Source organism: Bactrocera neohumeralis, chromosome 3, assembly GCF_024586455.1.
Source record: "Bactrocera neohumeralis isolate Rockhampton chromosome 3, APGP_CSIRO_Bneo_wtdbg2-racon-allhic-juicebox.fasta_v2, whole genome shotgun sequence".
NCBI lineage: Eukaryota > Metazoa > Arthropoda > Insecta > Diptera > Tephritidae > Bactrocera > Bactrocera neohumeralis.
The window spans coordinates 23,351,697-23,368,450 of record NC_065920.1 but is presented as its reverse complement, the minus strand read 5'-3'; the positions used below and the strand labels follow the sequence as shown (position 1 = coordinate 23,368,450).

General features: G+C 35.5%; 1 protein-coding gene and 1 long non-coding RNA gene across 3 annotated transcripts in view; one reads left to right on the top strand and one right to left on the bottom strand.

The window, feature by feature from the left end:
- LOC126751945 (S phase cyclin A-associated protein in the endoplasmic reticulum) overlaps nucleotides 1–2,553 on the top strand; it is a 123,536-nt gene extending 120,983 nt beyond the window's left edge. Inside the window, exon 12 of the mRNA XM_050462417.1 lies at nucleotides 973–2,553. Coding sequence (XP_050318374.1) covers nucleotides 973–1,047 — 75 coding nt within the window. The 3' untranslated portion in view covers nucleotides 1,048–2,553. The remainder of the gene's footprint in view (nucleotides 1–972) is intronic.
- LOC126751946 (uncharacterized) overlaps nucleotides 1–16,754 on the bottom strand; it is a 142,421-nt gene that overhangs the window by 19,922 nt on the left and 105,745 nt on the right. The gene's annotated exons all lie outside the window — the stretch shown is intronic.

The following is a 16,754-nucleotide window of genomic DNA, read 5'->3' as shown; positions in this document are numbered from 1 at the left end:
TTAAAAAAACACGAAATAAATAATCGTTTCATTTAAAAAATAAATTAATTTGAAATGAAATTTAGTTATAAAAAATTATTTGGATGAATAACGTTGCCATATCTTCCATATTTATTTTTAATTTTTTTTAGTAATTTAAATTTAAACATTAGATTGAAATTAAAAAAAAATGAAATTTTAAATTAAAAGTAATGGTTTTCAAAATAGAGCTAGACAATAAATAAAAAAATTGATTAAATAACGTTGCCATATCTTCTATGTATATCTATAAAAAAATTTTAAAAATTAATTAAATCAAAAAGGAAATTTTAAACTAAAAGTAGTAGTTTGAATAAAGTTGCCAGATCAACAATAATGTATTTTTAAAAAATTTGGTTTAATAACATTGCCATATTTTCTATAATTATTAAAAGATTTTAAAAATTAATTTCATTATAAATTTGGATTGGGATTAAATCAAAAAAGGAATTGTGAACTGAATGCAGTAGTTTAAATGAAGTTGCCAGATCTACAATAATTTATTTCTTTGGAAACATTTTTGTACCATTTTGCGTCGAAATTTTACTGCATTTTTGGCACAAAAGATTTTAGAAATGCCTAAATTTCTTTAATTAATGGAAAAATATGTACTGCATTTCCTTCTTTAATGATGCAAATAAAAATATATATATGCCACAGAATTTTTAATAAGATTGCCATATTATATAAATATTTTTGTTTTCAAACCAATTTTTTTTTTTAATTAAGAAAATATATACATATATATGTATGTATGTATGTATATTATAAAAAAAAAAATCTATATAAAAAAATTTCATCAATAATGCTGCCATATCTTTTATATTATTTAAAAAGATCCAATAATTTAAATGTATGTATGTATCAGACTTTCTTAACTTCATTAAAAAAAAACTTTTTCTGTTACTAAATATTTTTTCAAATTTTAATATATTTTTTCAATTTTTTGTTTAGTTCCTGGATGAATATAGCAAATCAGAGAAGGCCAAGAAGAACCATCTAATCGCTTTGCTCAAAGAGAAGACCTAAATGAATTTAAGCAAATATTTCGAAGATAAGCTTACCGCTTATGACTGGCTGAAAATATTTCGAATAAAACACGAAAGTGTCATTTGTGGCATATGAAACGATCATTGAGTACTGCCTTTGCAACTAAAAGTATCATTGCACACATTTACATATTTGTAACAGTAAATAACTAAAATTATCGACACTTACAAGTAAACTGACAAACACATAAAAATAATTAAAAAAAAATAAATATTTTTGCACTCATTTATAAATGCTTAGCCTTAACGTCGGTTTTAATAAAAAAAAACCTAAAAAATACATAAAATTGAAAATTAAAAATTTTCGAATAAGGCGTTCGTTCACATTATTGAAGTAGCGCCAAAACGTAGTTTGATTACGAAAAAAATAAATAACAGCACTAAACATTAAGGTGCGCTACATATATTTTTTTATATTTTATAAAACAATTTAACCAAAACATACCCGAATTATCGTGATAATAAAGCTTTTATGTAAGTGCTTTTCTTTGAAATGCCGCAGAAGCGTTGAGGGGAGTGTTAGAAAGCAATAAGTACTTGAACTATGTAACATTTGATTCCTGTGTTGTTTTTGTTTTTTTGATGGAAATTATTGTGACTAAAAATTATATACTATATAATACTATATATTTACTTTTATATATATTACAGTTATTTTTAAAAATTAATTTAAAATATTTAAGTTCTTAGTTACTACGCACTATTTATAATCCCATACTGTACTATCTATCCTTCAAATAATTTTATTTATTTATTTATGATTTTTTAATTTTTTTTAATGTTTTTTAATTTAATTGAATAGTATATCCTATACATATTATAATGTTTCCTCACTTCTAGTTAAATTTATTATGATAAAATATTGTTTGCTCATGACCACACCTCCTTTATCCAGCCCGCCTACATATATACATAAATATCTACTGATTTTAATTGCTATTTTATTCCCACCTATGTATGTGCATATATATTTTTTTAATGGAATCTTATTGCCTATAATTTTGAGTATTATTGTTATAATTTAATTTCGATATTAATTTTTTTATCATAATTAAATTTGATTATTAATTTTATTGTCTTAACTAAATTTTATTATTAATTTTATTGTCTTAATTAAATTTTATTATTAATTTTACTGTCATAATTTAACTTTATTATAATTATTATTATTCAAGTTGATTTTTCTCTCTACCTACTTTTGTCAATATTCCTTTGTGGTTTGCTAAAAATAATTTTAAGGTTAGTTCTGCTCACAAGCATTCGCAAATCGTCTCACCTACACTCATACACACATACATACACATTCTTGTTGTTGAATTTGTGAAATTCAAAGCAAAAACAAAATATGCGATAATCGATACTCGATACTAATTGATGATCTAATACTTTTTTAATATTATTCTAAGGAAATACACATTAATATTTTTTATATTTTTCACTAAATCGTATAAAAACTAATAAATAAATATGAAATTATTCAAATATATATATAAAATATCTTTATTTAATGAAAATTATAGATACTACTAAAGGTAAATTTTGGATCAAATAGCGATTGATATCTGAATAAAAGATGTGTCTTGGCAAGTATGAAATCAGAAGATCTTCAAAGATTACCACGAAATTCGTAATGCCCTTTAGGTAACGTAAGAGACCCCGTAAAGTTTTTATATACATAAATGATCAATGTGAGTCTTTTTAGCCATGTCCCTATAAGCGAACTAGTGCCTCAGTTAATGAGTTATCGCTCTGAAATTTTATACCTGTTCTTTTCTCCCCAAGAAGCTGCTCATTTATCGGAACCACCGATATCGGTTTACTACATATAGCTGCCATACAAACTGTTCGATCAAACTCAAGTCCTTATATAGAAAGGCATCACTATAATCGAACATATAACTACGAGCAAAAAATAGTAAGACTTTGTTCATAATGTATTAGGTTGTCAAATATCTCCCTTCCGCTTTTTTTGCTCTTTATTCAATGCTTTATAAAAAGTGTTACAATGATCGGATTTAGTTCAAATATGCGCCGTTTCGTTCGATAATCTGTTTCTATTTAGAAGGCAACTTCATAATACCCCCCTCGTAGAAGCCCCCTTCTTATTTGCGAAGAACGGGGACAGCCACTTTTCACAAGCCTCTTTTGAGTTCAACTTTACACCAACAATATCTTTCGCCATGAACAGGAACAGGTGTTAATCGCTTGGCGCTATGTTCGGGCTATATGGTGGATGCGATAAAACCTAGCATCCGAGCTCCCGTAGCTTCTGACGAGTCATCAACTAAGTGTGTGGTCTGGCGTTGTCCTGTCCCTTCCTGTTGGCCAATTCTGGACGCTTCTGTTCGATTGCCTGCTGCAAGCGGTCCAGTTGTTCGCAGTAGATGGTAGAATTAAACGTCTGGCTATATGGGAGCAGCTCATAGTGAATGATTCCCTCACAATTCCACCAAACACACAGCAAAACCTTCCTGGCCGTCAATCCCGGCTTGGCCACTGTTTGGGACGATTCACCGGCTTTCGACCACGACCGTTTTCGCTTGATATTGTCGTATGTGATCAATTTTTCGTCTCCAGTCACCATCCGCTTCAAAAATGGGTCGAGTTCGTTCCGTTTCAGCAGCATATCGCAGGCGTTGATTCGGTCCAGAAGGTTTTTTTTGCCTCAAATCATGTGGCACCCAAACATCAAGCTTTTTTGTGTATCCAGCCTTCTGCAAATGGTTTAAAATGGTTTGGTGACTAACTCCCATCTTCTGCCGGTCTAACTCGATGTTTTCCATGATTTGTTCGGTATTCGTCGTCACAGGTCTTCCGCCGGCTTTCTTATCCATGGTGTCGTTTTCACCCACTCTGAATCGTCGAAACCATTCGTCCGCAGTTCGAAGTGATAGAGTACCGTTCCCCAAAACACGAAAGAAACGAAGGAAAACTTTAAAATAGCGCGAATTTCGGCGTCAGTGAACTCCATGTTTATCCAAACTAATCATGCGTAGCGTCGTTTTGTAGGTTATGTCAAGACCTTTCAAAGATGTATAGTAGTATTGCCAGATACGAGCTCTGTAGCGCTTTATACATAGCCGCGAAATTCAAATATAAAAAGGCGGAAGGGAGATATTTGACAACCTAATATAATAAAGGGAGATTCACCAGGGAAGTGCAGTGGTTAATCTTAAATAGAGAGAGAGCCTTAGAGCATAGGGCCTTGTCATTAGCGGAGTATTTAATGATGTATCTACAGCAATGGGCAATATCGTCTAACCTAGAGGTAAATATCGGTAAAACGAATGCTCTTTTCACGGATATCATAAAGGAAACCGTTGCAGCGAATATAGCGGATCGTCGCCTTCCGCATAATGAGAGCACTAAGATTCCCTCCAACCGCTGTACTAGAAAAAGTTTACTCAACTTGCCACCAATTTACATTGCAATGGAAAGATCGGCAGCGAAATCAGCTGCAAGATTGGCGGTGCTAGGTGAATTTTCCGCAAAAAACTTTGGACATATGTAGGTCGATATGTAGAGGCTCGGTAGATAAAATAGACCATATATCCCCACGCTCTATCTAGGAGAGAAAGTTTCACGTCACGTTAAAAGAAGGGCGTTAGTCAAGTAGCAATTAAAGCAATAATTTCATATCACATTGCGTCAGCGACTATCCATAGAAGGAGAAAGGCACTAGATATAGTGACTGCCGGAAAACGGCTGCATACATACTGGCTCCCAAGCCACAAGAGATTTTCAGGAACGAAGTAACTGATGAGACTGCTAAAAGTGCAGTTGACTACCGAACCAGTTTAGGAAATACGGAAGTTGCTTAAAACGATACGCCAAAAAATTGCTGACAGATTAATGCGGGTCAGATGGAATGGCTTAGGGGCATGCAAGATTGTCCAAATCATGTGCAAGGGAGCGGAGGGAAAACATGCAAGCTTTCTAGTCTCATGGTCTAGAAAAGACTACAGGACGTTTGTTGGCCTAGTCACATGACACAACTTACTGGCGCCACATGCGAGCTTTATGGGTATTATTAACGATGACATATGTGAAAAGTGCAGGGAAGTAGGCATGAGAGCGACGCTGAGGCAATTTCTCAGGTTATGTCAGGCATTATCAGAACTCGGCTTAAATATCTAGAAGCCTCGCAGTTCAAGGGACTGGATGAAGTATCAGAATAAGATATCAAGTTTCTATTAACCTTCGCAAAAAACGTTGACGTCCTACACGATATAAAATTCAAATTCAGCGACAACCAGCGAGAGTCAGTAACCTAAAGTATACATTAGATACCCCCAAAACTTGTAAGAATACGAAAATTATAAAAATATAACGGGATAACTTCTTAAATATGCTATAGTGGAAAGTATGCTAGAAGCGACTTTTACGGAATGTTTTGACTGCTCACTTCCCTTAGGGCTCTTCTATAAAGCAATCTTCGCAATTTTTTACGTGGAAGCACCTTTCAACGCGGTAAGCGGAGAACTCTCCTGTTCAACTAGCTGCAGGTAGTATACCTTTTCTTGACTGCTAGTGGTTCACAAGCTGAACCTACAACTCAAGGACATAATGAGGCATTTCTAATGTGAATCTCTACAAAACAACGCATAACCATAAGAAATGATGGGCTTATGAGCATATTAAAGACACTTTACAATTAATTAAGTAGCAGCAGGGGTCCGCTTGCCGACGGGGCAATGAATATCTTCATGCCCTCACGTTAGAAATGTGCATACATGTGTATATATGATATATACTTGTATCTGCTTTTACAATTTTTTAATCCTGCCATATGGACTTTAATTCAAAGAAATCCTCTCAAGGGTGGAATCAAGCATACTATAATGTCCAAAATAATCCAAATTCATGTGACAGATTGAAATCACTCAACTCGAACGGAAAGTGACATTTGAGGCGTTTGTGTGTCTGAGCGTGTGTGAGTGGCTCGTGTCTCGTACAAGTTGTAATTGTCTGGAGATAGAGAGGTGGAGAAAAGAGCGTATAGCGTGTGCAAGTTGCTTGAGGCAGGACAATAAAACCGAAAACTCACATTCAATAGAAATGGATGGACTCGGCAACGATGAATGGAATGGAAGTTGACGTTCGTAATAATAATAAAGAATGAGTGAATAATAAAGAAGCCAAGTGTAAGGCAAGTGCGTCCATGCAACAGCAACAATTACGTACCTATACGAGTTTGTGAAATATTGAAGCAATGACTACAGTGGCACGTTTTGGTTAAAATATATCAAAAGAAATTAAGAACCAAAAAATGGTCGTTGGGGCGAAAAGCCTGGGTCTTGGCGTTATGATAAATAACTGATTTCATAGAATTGGAACTAAGTAAAATATAGGTATTATAATGTTATAAAGAAGGACTTCATTCAACTAAAATAGTCGAAGAAGCCGCTTTTTTCCCCTACTACCTTCGTCCTGTAGACTAGAATACTCTTTTAGTCTGACGGGCCGCTTTGCAAAAGGTTCGATCTCCTACACTTTTATTGCGATTACCTTGGAACTTTGGGAGAATACTCTAGGTAGCATAGTATTAAAAAAAAAATTAAAAAAAAAACAATTTTTGGAAATTTCAAAATCCACGTAAATCCACGTAACGAAATTCAATATATATACTATGAATTCTTATAAATATATATACTGGATTTCATCCATTTTTATAACATACCACCAAACCAAAAAGACAAGCGCAATCCCCATAGGAGGTATATTTGCAGTGTCATAAGAAGCAATATACTTTTTAAGCGTCGAAAATGTCTCGGATGCTAACCGATAAAACCAATGAGAGGAACACTTAAAGCAATAATTTACGAGTGGTGCAAGTATAAAGCTCCGAAAGCAATCACAATCATCAGTGGGTTCTCTGATTGACTCATGCCAAGAATTATTTTTGAATGTTTGGGGTATGAAACGCGTGGCAGCAAAATTTGTTCCAAAATTGCTGAATTTTGAACAAAAACAGCGGCGAATGGAAGTTGCTCAGAAAACAATAAATGAAGTAAATGACGATGCAAAATTACGCTTTATAACAGATGACTGGTTTACAGATATGATGTCGAATCTAAGACATCCAGTGTTTGGCATCGTGACTCGCCAAGACCGCAAATGGCCCAACAAGTAAGTGCTTTCAAACGTTAGGGTTATGCTTACTGTGTTATTCGAGTGCATCAAGAATTCTTGGCTGAAGGAGAAACTGTCAATAAGGAGTACTATCCACAACTTCAACGCCATTTGTGTGAAGAAATCCAATAAACGCCCGACATGACTTTTGCACCAGCTCATGCTACGATGCCTGCTAGAGAATTATTGATCAAAAAACAATACAGTAACGATGCCCGAGCGTCCGTATTCGCCAGAGATGGCTCCGTGTGACTTTTTTCCTACTTCCAAAATTAAAGAGACTCTTAAAGAAAGACCGTTTTACAAGATAGAAAATCGCTGAAAGAGCTAAAGGCCATCACAAAAAGTTGGCAAAGTGTTTCGACGATTGGAAGAAGCACTGACAGAAGTGCATAATTTCGTATGCAGACTATTTTGAAGCCAACAACATTAATGTAGATAAATTAAAAAATACTTTTTTCAACAATTGAAAATTCCACTTATTTTGGGAACACACTTCGTCGATATATCTGAACAACATCGGTATATTAACATTACATCGTTATGAAAACCCAATTTTTCCTCCACATTCACTAAATGTCTCCATATAAAAATTCTGAAATTTTGACTGATTCGCTATGCGTTTTTGAGAAAGTTTTTGCTACAATCATGATGTCAGATGAAATTATCTCTTCTTAACTTATGGCAAATGTTCCTTCTTGATTTCATATAATAAAGAAAGCTCTGTTTTCTGATGTACTTTGCATACGTATATGGAATATATGGAAGTCGATTGGCAAGATTTCTCGAGAACTTCTCAACCGATCTTCATGAAATTTTACACAGGTCTTTGAGATGCAATTCTTATTGACTTGGACGGGGTTTTTTTTCGATGATAACTATTTGAACAAAAAATGTTGCGAAATTTTCACTGAATTTTTAATTTTCGGTGACCCCTCGGAAAAAAGCCAAAAATCCAATTTTCGTTTCTTTATTTGTTCTTTCGTCTAAGTTCTAAGTTAAGGTTTTAACTAAACAACGCATTTTTTCACTTTAGATGATCCTGTTAGAAGTTATCCTGCCAAGGCGGGCGCATCTTTTTCCGAGGGGTCACAGGAATGGCGTCGCAATGGCCGAGTTTAAAATATTTTTTTCCAAAAATTTCAGAATTTCTTTGTTAGTAGTGTATGTTTGTAACAATAAAAATTTCTAATAAAATATTTCATTTTTCATATAAGAAACCAAAAAATAAAAAAGGCTGTCTTTTACCCGAAGAAATCCATGTAACCCCTTCAAAGGATGGATGTATAGACAGACAGACCAACAATGAGAACCAACTAGGAAAATCGTAAAATTTGAAATACATCCACTGAAACTGTCAGTTTTAGGCAACTTAAATTCACTTCAAAAATATTCTCAAAACTTTAGGGAAACTTTTTAAATTTGAGCTCTTAATAATTATTAAAAATCCTAACGATCATATAAATGACATGGGACATTTTTGTATTGTTGTAGCTTGAAATTTTAAAATAGTAAATGAGCTGAAATATTATTTCGGCAGCAAATTTAATGTTCTTTTTACTTTCTTGAAAGTTTTTAACCTATGCTTTAGTGGTCCGATTTATATACCTACCATATATTCTTCGGAGAATGTACCGGTAATACCAATGTCTAGGACAACAATTCATTCCGAATATATCTTCACGAAACTTGAAACGGTTTATCTCGTCAAATACAAAATTTGAAAGTATAAGCACTAGTGTTTTATCGGTCAGTGTGTATGTCAGCTATATGCTATACTCATCCGATGTCGGTGGTACGGACAAATTTACGGCTTTTTGCAAATCTCAAAAACTTTCCCCTCAGTTCGCATATATACAGAGTGTCAGGCAGAGAGAGAATTAGTTATGTATATATTTATGTTATATAGTCTCCGAAATTTTTCTCTTGAGTGTTACCAACTTCATGGCCAGTGGCGTAGCTAGGGGGGGCGAAAGGGGGCCGTCGCCCGGGCGCAACGTCTTGGGGGCGGCAAAACGATCTTCGCTGTTTTTTAATATTCAGAAAAATACTTCAACAATTTTTTTTACAAAATTTATTATAAAAGATAAAGAGTTGTACACTCAGAAGGTAATAATCTGAATAACAATGAAAAATATTAAATATTTTTACTCGAATACTCTTCAGTCTTTGAATTTGTCTTATATCTTTTGCCTTATATCTTTCTTAAAAATAGTAATAGAACTTAAAGATGCACTTTTCTAGCTTCGTCTAGCGACGTGTAACTCTCACAGTTACCCTATGCATGTAACAAATACTTTTATTTCTCCAAATTTTCAAAAATTGTATTTAAAAACTCCAATTCGGGCAAAAATTCCAGCAAATTGTATCAAAACTGTACAAGATATAGGGCGAAAATTGGTTTTTTCTATGGCTTTTAATAAGATGTCTTGTAAATTTACTATCAATTTCCTCAAAAACCGTATTGTGAGAATTTTGGAATTTCAGAATTTGCGTGGCTTCTAGTTCCTAAATTTTATATACTTAATATCGAAGATATTTTGAAAAAATTCACTTTTGTTCGAACCACCTCATGAAACTTGTTGGTAGGTAGATAAAGGGGGGCGGCAGAACAGCCTTGGCCCCGGGCGCCCGAAGTTGTAGCTACGCAACTGTTCATGGCAAATTTTATAATTATCATTTGTGAATTAAAAGTAACTATTTACCCCACTGTACTAATTAATTTGTACGCGAGTATATTAGACTACGCGACATATAAAAATATAAGCTTACATACAACATGATGTGGCATGATTGCAATGTGCTAAACCGTTAAACAGCCACAATGTGCATGAAATTACGAAATTAATTCGCATTCACAGCGAAGGGTTGCTGCCTGCCGCCCGTATGACATTTATGAAATAAGACTCACTCACTTTCAATTTCCGATGACATGCAGCGAAGCGGCAGTAAACAAACAACGAGCCAACAAAGCGAGCGCAAACAATGCCGAAACGGTTGTGTGTGACGTGTGTGCCGAGGTGAGCTGCACTTGCCGCGTTGCGCACGACAGGACGCGCATTTATTGTCCTCTACCGTTATTTTTTGTGTGCGCTAAGCATTTATGCACTTGTATTTCGAAAATTGGTGATTTTGTTTTGAATTTTTTGTATTACATTTTATTTCGCTTGCTTTTTTCTCTATTTTTGTGCGCAATTCTATGGCGAGTGTGTCGTGCCGCCACGATTCTATTGTTCGGTTTAATTTTGACTTCGCTTTAATGAAGACAAACAATCAGCGGTAATTGAAGGACTCACTTTCTTATTATTATGATTATGTATTACTCTTGCAATATGTATTACAATTAAGCAAGGATATTTTTTTGTTTGCAAGAGGACAAGAAAAAATAATAATAATCGCACTTTAATCAGTGTTGTGTGCCATTGTTAGGATATTATGTGGAAGCAGGTATTTATTATGTGACATCAACTGTTTTATGACAAATTTATGAATGAAGATGAGTCCATAAAATCGTACATATTTGTATGAAAAGCTTTGGCTGAAATACTATAAAAGTGGCATGTAATAAATAATACAGGTAATACAAGTAGAGGTACTTTTTTGAATAGCCTTTTTTTGAAAGATCACGCTTGAGCCGTGGATAATATTCGACCGAATAGACCACGTCCAGCAAGCAGTGAAGAAAATATAGCAGACGTAGCTGAGAGTGTATATGAAGACCGTGGTAAGTCGATTCGGCACGGATCGCAGCAACTCAGACTGACGTATGGAACGATCTGCCGCATTTTACGTAGACATCTCCAATTAAAAGCGCACAAAAACAACTTGTGTTAAAACTGAAGCCGCTTGACCTTCTCAAGCGACATCGCTTCGTTCTATCGGCTCTTTTTTCAGCTAAGAGGCTCTTTTTTAGCTCAACAAGCAAAATTGTTGCATTTGGGATGAAGAGCATTCTGAAGAGATACAAGAGCTGTCATTTTATCTAGAAAAAACAACGGTTTGGTGTGGTTTGTAGGCCGGTGAAATCATTGGTCCATATTTCTTCAAATATTGAAAGCTCATGATCTCGTCTACATTTGGTATCAAAAAGACGGCGCCACTACTCAATCATTGGAGCGGTGAGCGGATAATTTCACGTTTCAAGCCCGTCGATTAGCCACTAAGATTGTGTAATATCACACAATTAGACTTTTTTCCCGTGGGGACGTGTAAAGTCTAAAGTATGTGCGGACAATCCCGCTTCGATTCAGGCCTTCGAGCAAAACAACACGCGTGTCATCCGCCAATTACCAGTCGAATTGTTTTTAAAGACAAAGAGATGAGTATTTACTTCGACAGCAGAGCGGCGTTATTAGCATTGATCTCGCAAACTGTACGCTCAAAGTTAATCAAGGAGAGTCTGTCTTCCTAAAAAACGTCATTACAATTCGGCGCACCCGTACCCCACTCACATCTCGGCTGTGGTACTATGGACTTCGAGTGTGCTTAGGCGTCGATCACCAGCCTATGCGCCTGCGAGGTTCTTCTGGCCTAGAAAACTTACTTTTGCAACAATCGAAGGAATTTTTACCAGGAGACATAGTCATTTGTGTTAGCGATTGTCGATTATTGTGGGTCATTATGATACATTTTTAGAGGAGTTCTGGGTACCCCAAGCGGTCGTTATTATGAGCTGTCCAAGTGAGATCCCTTTTATGGTCATCCATTTAACCTAACCTATACATACTTTGGATTTCATTTGAGCAAAACGGAGTCAATCTTAACCAACATCGGACCCACGCATTTGCTTTATGAAGGTAAGACTTACAATATAATAAGGTTAACGCGTTAAGCAAACCCAGCTGACGCAACACAAAGTCATTGGACGCTTTGTAGTAGTTTGTGGGCTCATAATTTTATATTGAAAGCTTCTAAGTTGTCAAAGGCTGAACCAACATTTGCCTGACAACGAGGACGAGCGGGCGGGGAAGCATTTAAATGTATCTCGATCAACTGGAAGGAAATATTGGGAAACATATCTGAAGGGTCTAAAAGACACCCATAGAGAGTTGATCGGAAACCCTTTAATATCGTCGTAGACTGGACGGGACGGGACAAGCTGCAGCTGTCCTGTGGAAGATGAGTTTATCAATAAATCTATATACTAATACAACGACAATGACGGCTGTCTGTCTGTCTGACCGTCTGACCGTCTGTCTGTATATATACGAAATAGTCCCTCAGTTTTTAAGATATCGTTTTGAAATTTTTCAAACGTCATTTCCTCTTCAAGAAGCTGCTCATTTGTTGGAACGGCCAATATCGGACCACTATAACATATACATAGCTGCCGTATAAACTGAACGATCGGAATCAAGTTCTTGTATGGAAAAGTTTCACATTTGACAAGATATATTCTCGAAATTTGGTATAGATTATTTTCTAAGTGCAACAATGTAATCTGTCGAAAAAATTGTTCAGATCGGATATTTAATATAGCATATAGCTGCCATTTAGCAAAAATTGAACGCATAGTTACTAACAGTTGAATGAATAAATTAAAATTTTATATTGAACAAAGGGTATTCGTCAAAATAGCTTCGGTGCAACAGAATTGTATAAGTTGCCATTTATTCTTGTTGTGGTATGGTTTATCCAAATATTTAAAGATTTTAATACTTTTTCAAAAGCTTTTATCCTTTTTTAGAAAACTATACATATACTTATTAACAGAAATACATAATACAAGAAGTTTTTTTCGGTGAAATTAAAAAAACTAATGAAGTCTATCTTTAGCTTTTATTTGCTTTCAATATATGTACAAATACATACATATGTAATTCTCGGAAAACTTTCTCGATTCAGCTTTCTGAACTATCAAACAAATAGTAGGTCATCATATCAAACCCATTTGCAACTTGCCTTAATATTAAAAAACAATTTGTACAAAATTATACATATTAAATTACGGAAATTGCTTCTAAAAATAGTGAAGCTTTTATAAAAAGCCCTGCAAGGGCTTGAGGAAAAAAAATAATAAAATTGTTTACTATATAAAGGGAGTTAGGTGCATATTAACTGCGGACGCAAATGAACATGTACGCTAACGGTACGGAAATTATCAATATTTTTATTCACTTGTAATTGCGTTCAAACATTCACACAGATAATGTGCAGTGTCACAATGACTAAGTGAAGTCACTTCAGAGGACCCAAATTGTAATTAATCACAAGTGTCGAATTTTGTACTACACACATGTGTAGGGGTATATGTGTGTGTGGCTGCATATGGATATTTGTGTTTATTTATTTTGCTACTCAATCAAAATTATGTCAACAAAACAAAAAGGGGTGAGCAAAAAAAAAAAAAAGAATTGGAAAAACTAATAATAATGACACAAAAAATAATACATTACGACTAGTAATGGTACAAAAGAACAGCGCATATTTTAAGCTAGTAAGGCATTACTTAGTGCAGCAAGGCTATGAAGCGCGGAGTTCATATTAATGAATTCGGTTTTTGGTTTGAAGACTGCGTGGCAGGATCTCCAATACTACGACTACACTGGAACTATATGTCTATATACCTGTATATTTATATACAGTATATGCTAATATATGCATATATGTGAATGTGTGTTGTTGTTGTATTCTTTTAATGCTCCTTGCGTGCGCTAACCTCGTTTAGAAGGCACAATGCGCCTATAATAATTTTACCCTTTTTAATAACCAGCTGGCCGCACGTTGACCACTCGCGTTGCTCCTATTTCTACGTGTAATATATGTATATGTAAATATATATCATATATACATATGTATGTTTGTTTGTGGCTGAAAGGTATTGTCGTTTGCGACAGATTGCTTTCACACCAAACAAGTAAAGAGTTTCACTCATACACACACCCTGTAGGAAATTTCTTCACTGCAACTGCATACCAGTCAATGGTGGCGCTATGATATTCAGCGCTTTATTCAGCTAGTTGTCTTTCAAGCTGAATATGCGCTGGGAGCCGAAAACTTATAAAGCTGGATAAAAAGTAAGTAATATCACTATGAGTTCATCATATTCATTGCTTTTTTTTATAATCTGCTGACGAATTGGCCGATGTATTGGCAAGTTTCTATTCTCGCTTTTCCGTCAACCACTTCAATAGTGCGGAAGTAGTATAAAACAGGAAGAAATGTAAGAAATGGCTGTACCGAAGCTAGAATCTTCTTACTTTATTGGCATAGACACCGCTTACCCGGTTATAGCCGACAAAAGATAAATCTTCGCAAAATCATTTCTCTGGAATACTACAAAGGCCGTCCATTAGATGTTGTCATTGTCCATGCCTCCAAATCATACAGCAGGACGGTAATGTTGAAGAACTTGTGGTGTTTGGTTTTAATTCCTCTAGAGAGGACTTTACTTTGTAATTGGCTACTCAGTCCGAACTAGCACTTGTTGGTAAGAGTTGAAGCGTTGAATTTCGAAGCTAGAATACCCCTCATAAATAGATAAGTTTCCATACAAGAACTAGATTTTTATCAATCAGTTTGTATGGCAAACATTTTTGTAAACAAGAACTTAATTAAATCTACTCTATTTCGAGTGGAGTACCCCAAGGCTCAGTTTTAGGCCCACTATTATGGAACCTTATGTATGACGGGGTGCTAAGAAGACAGCAACCAACAGACGAAAAACTAGTAGCTTATGCGGATGATATCATGGTGGTAGCAGTGGCCAAACAATTAGCCGACCTGAGAAATAAATGTAATGAGTGCTAAAATGGTCTACGCCAATGGTTCACTTCTGTGCGTCTGAAATTGGCGGAGGAAAAACAGAAGTTTTACTCATAAGCACTAGGAAGATAGAAGAACGAATAGAGCTCACCATAGGGGAGTGCAAGATTACTTCGCAGCCGCAATTGAAGTATCTGGGAGTAATATTAAATTCCAATTAAAATATAAAGAACACCTGGAGTATTCTTCCGCGAAGGCAAATAAAATTTATAATGGCCTATCGAGAATGATGACCAATAGAGGCCGTGAGCATTCCAGCCGGCGATTCTTAATAGCGAAAGCAATGAGTTCCGTAATACTGTATGCGGCACCAGTATGGATATAGGCAATGGATATAAAAGCGTATGCTAAACAAATAATTGCAGTGCATAGGCTTTCTGTAATTCGAGTAATAAGTGCTTTCCGGACTATATCAACCGATGCTGCTGAAGTATTAGCCAGCATGCCGCCCATTGACATCCAGGGAGATGAACTCGAGCGTTTATATCAATTATCAACGCCTAAAACAGTATCGGCAAAGAGAGAGGAGAGGAACATGAGGATTAAAATGTGGTAGGAGCGGTGGAATTCCTCATCCAAAGGGCGCTGAACCCATCGACTTATACCGGACATCCGCTCGTGAATAGACAGACGACATGGGGACCTAGATTTTCATCTGACACAAATACTTAGTGGACATGGATGCTTTAGAAGCTACCTTTTTATGTAGATTCCACAATGACATTAGTCCGAACTGTCCGACGTGTACAGAGTATATAGAAGACTCTGAACATGTATTATTTTATTGCCGTCGATTTTCAAATACAAGGGAAAAGCTAAAAACCACACTCGGTGGTAGTTAGTAGTAGTGAGAGTCTTGGGTTGGGAGTAGGTTAGCGGATTGAAGTTCCGCACTCCGGCTTTCAATGCTTAAAAAAAAAAATCAGCTCGTCATGCTGATAATTTAGTATGTATAAATTTTATAGGGTATCCAACTTTTCCCTCCAAGTTTTACAAACATCGTGGCAGGGTACAGTTGTATTCCGTTCAGGGTATAGTGAATCAGAGATACTCAAAGACCCGACAAGCACACGGAATAGCGTAAATGGTATGACCACAAAAAGGCAAATAAGCGGACAGCTGCTTTAGGCAAATGGGGCACTATTATGTGAACACTGTAGTTCAAAAATATTTATACAAGTCAATGGTAAACGAAGCAATCTTACTAAGGTAAATTGTAGAAGCTTTATTTCCGCCAAAAAGGCAATCGGTTAAGCCCCGGCGACGATAGAAGTTATATATTTAATACGCTTCTCAGCGAAGAGTTTCCCTTTGAAGTACCAGCGTCTAATATTGTTTCTTAAACCAGGAAGACAGGAACGACTTCCTAGACTACAGTCACTTACAGGTTTGTAACACTTTTTATATACAAACGGAAGAGGTATCGTTAGTGAGGCCACACAGTCTGCTAAAATTCATCTCAAACGCATTTACTCTAAAGTATGACTATTCCTACATGAACTTCGTAACATAACTCCATCTGGTATCGCAAAGGACCAAAATTATGCTTGGCTCATTAGTCTACCAGACTAAACTAAGACAACCTAACCTATATACAAATGGAAAGATATTTGAGACAGATAAAAATAATATCAGCTAACTGGTGATACCCTAAAAATACCTCTCTATTATGGAGACTGAAATATTTTTAAGGACGGATTTTGACAAGAGAAAAGAAAAACATAAGAATAAAATATGGATGGGAAATACTAAAATGTAGCAAATGATTCAGAATTTCGATGCCATGGGATC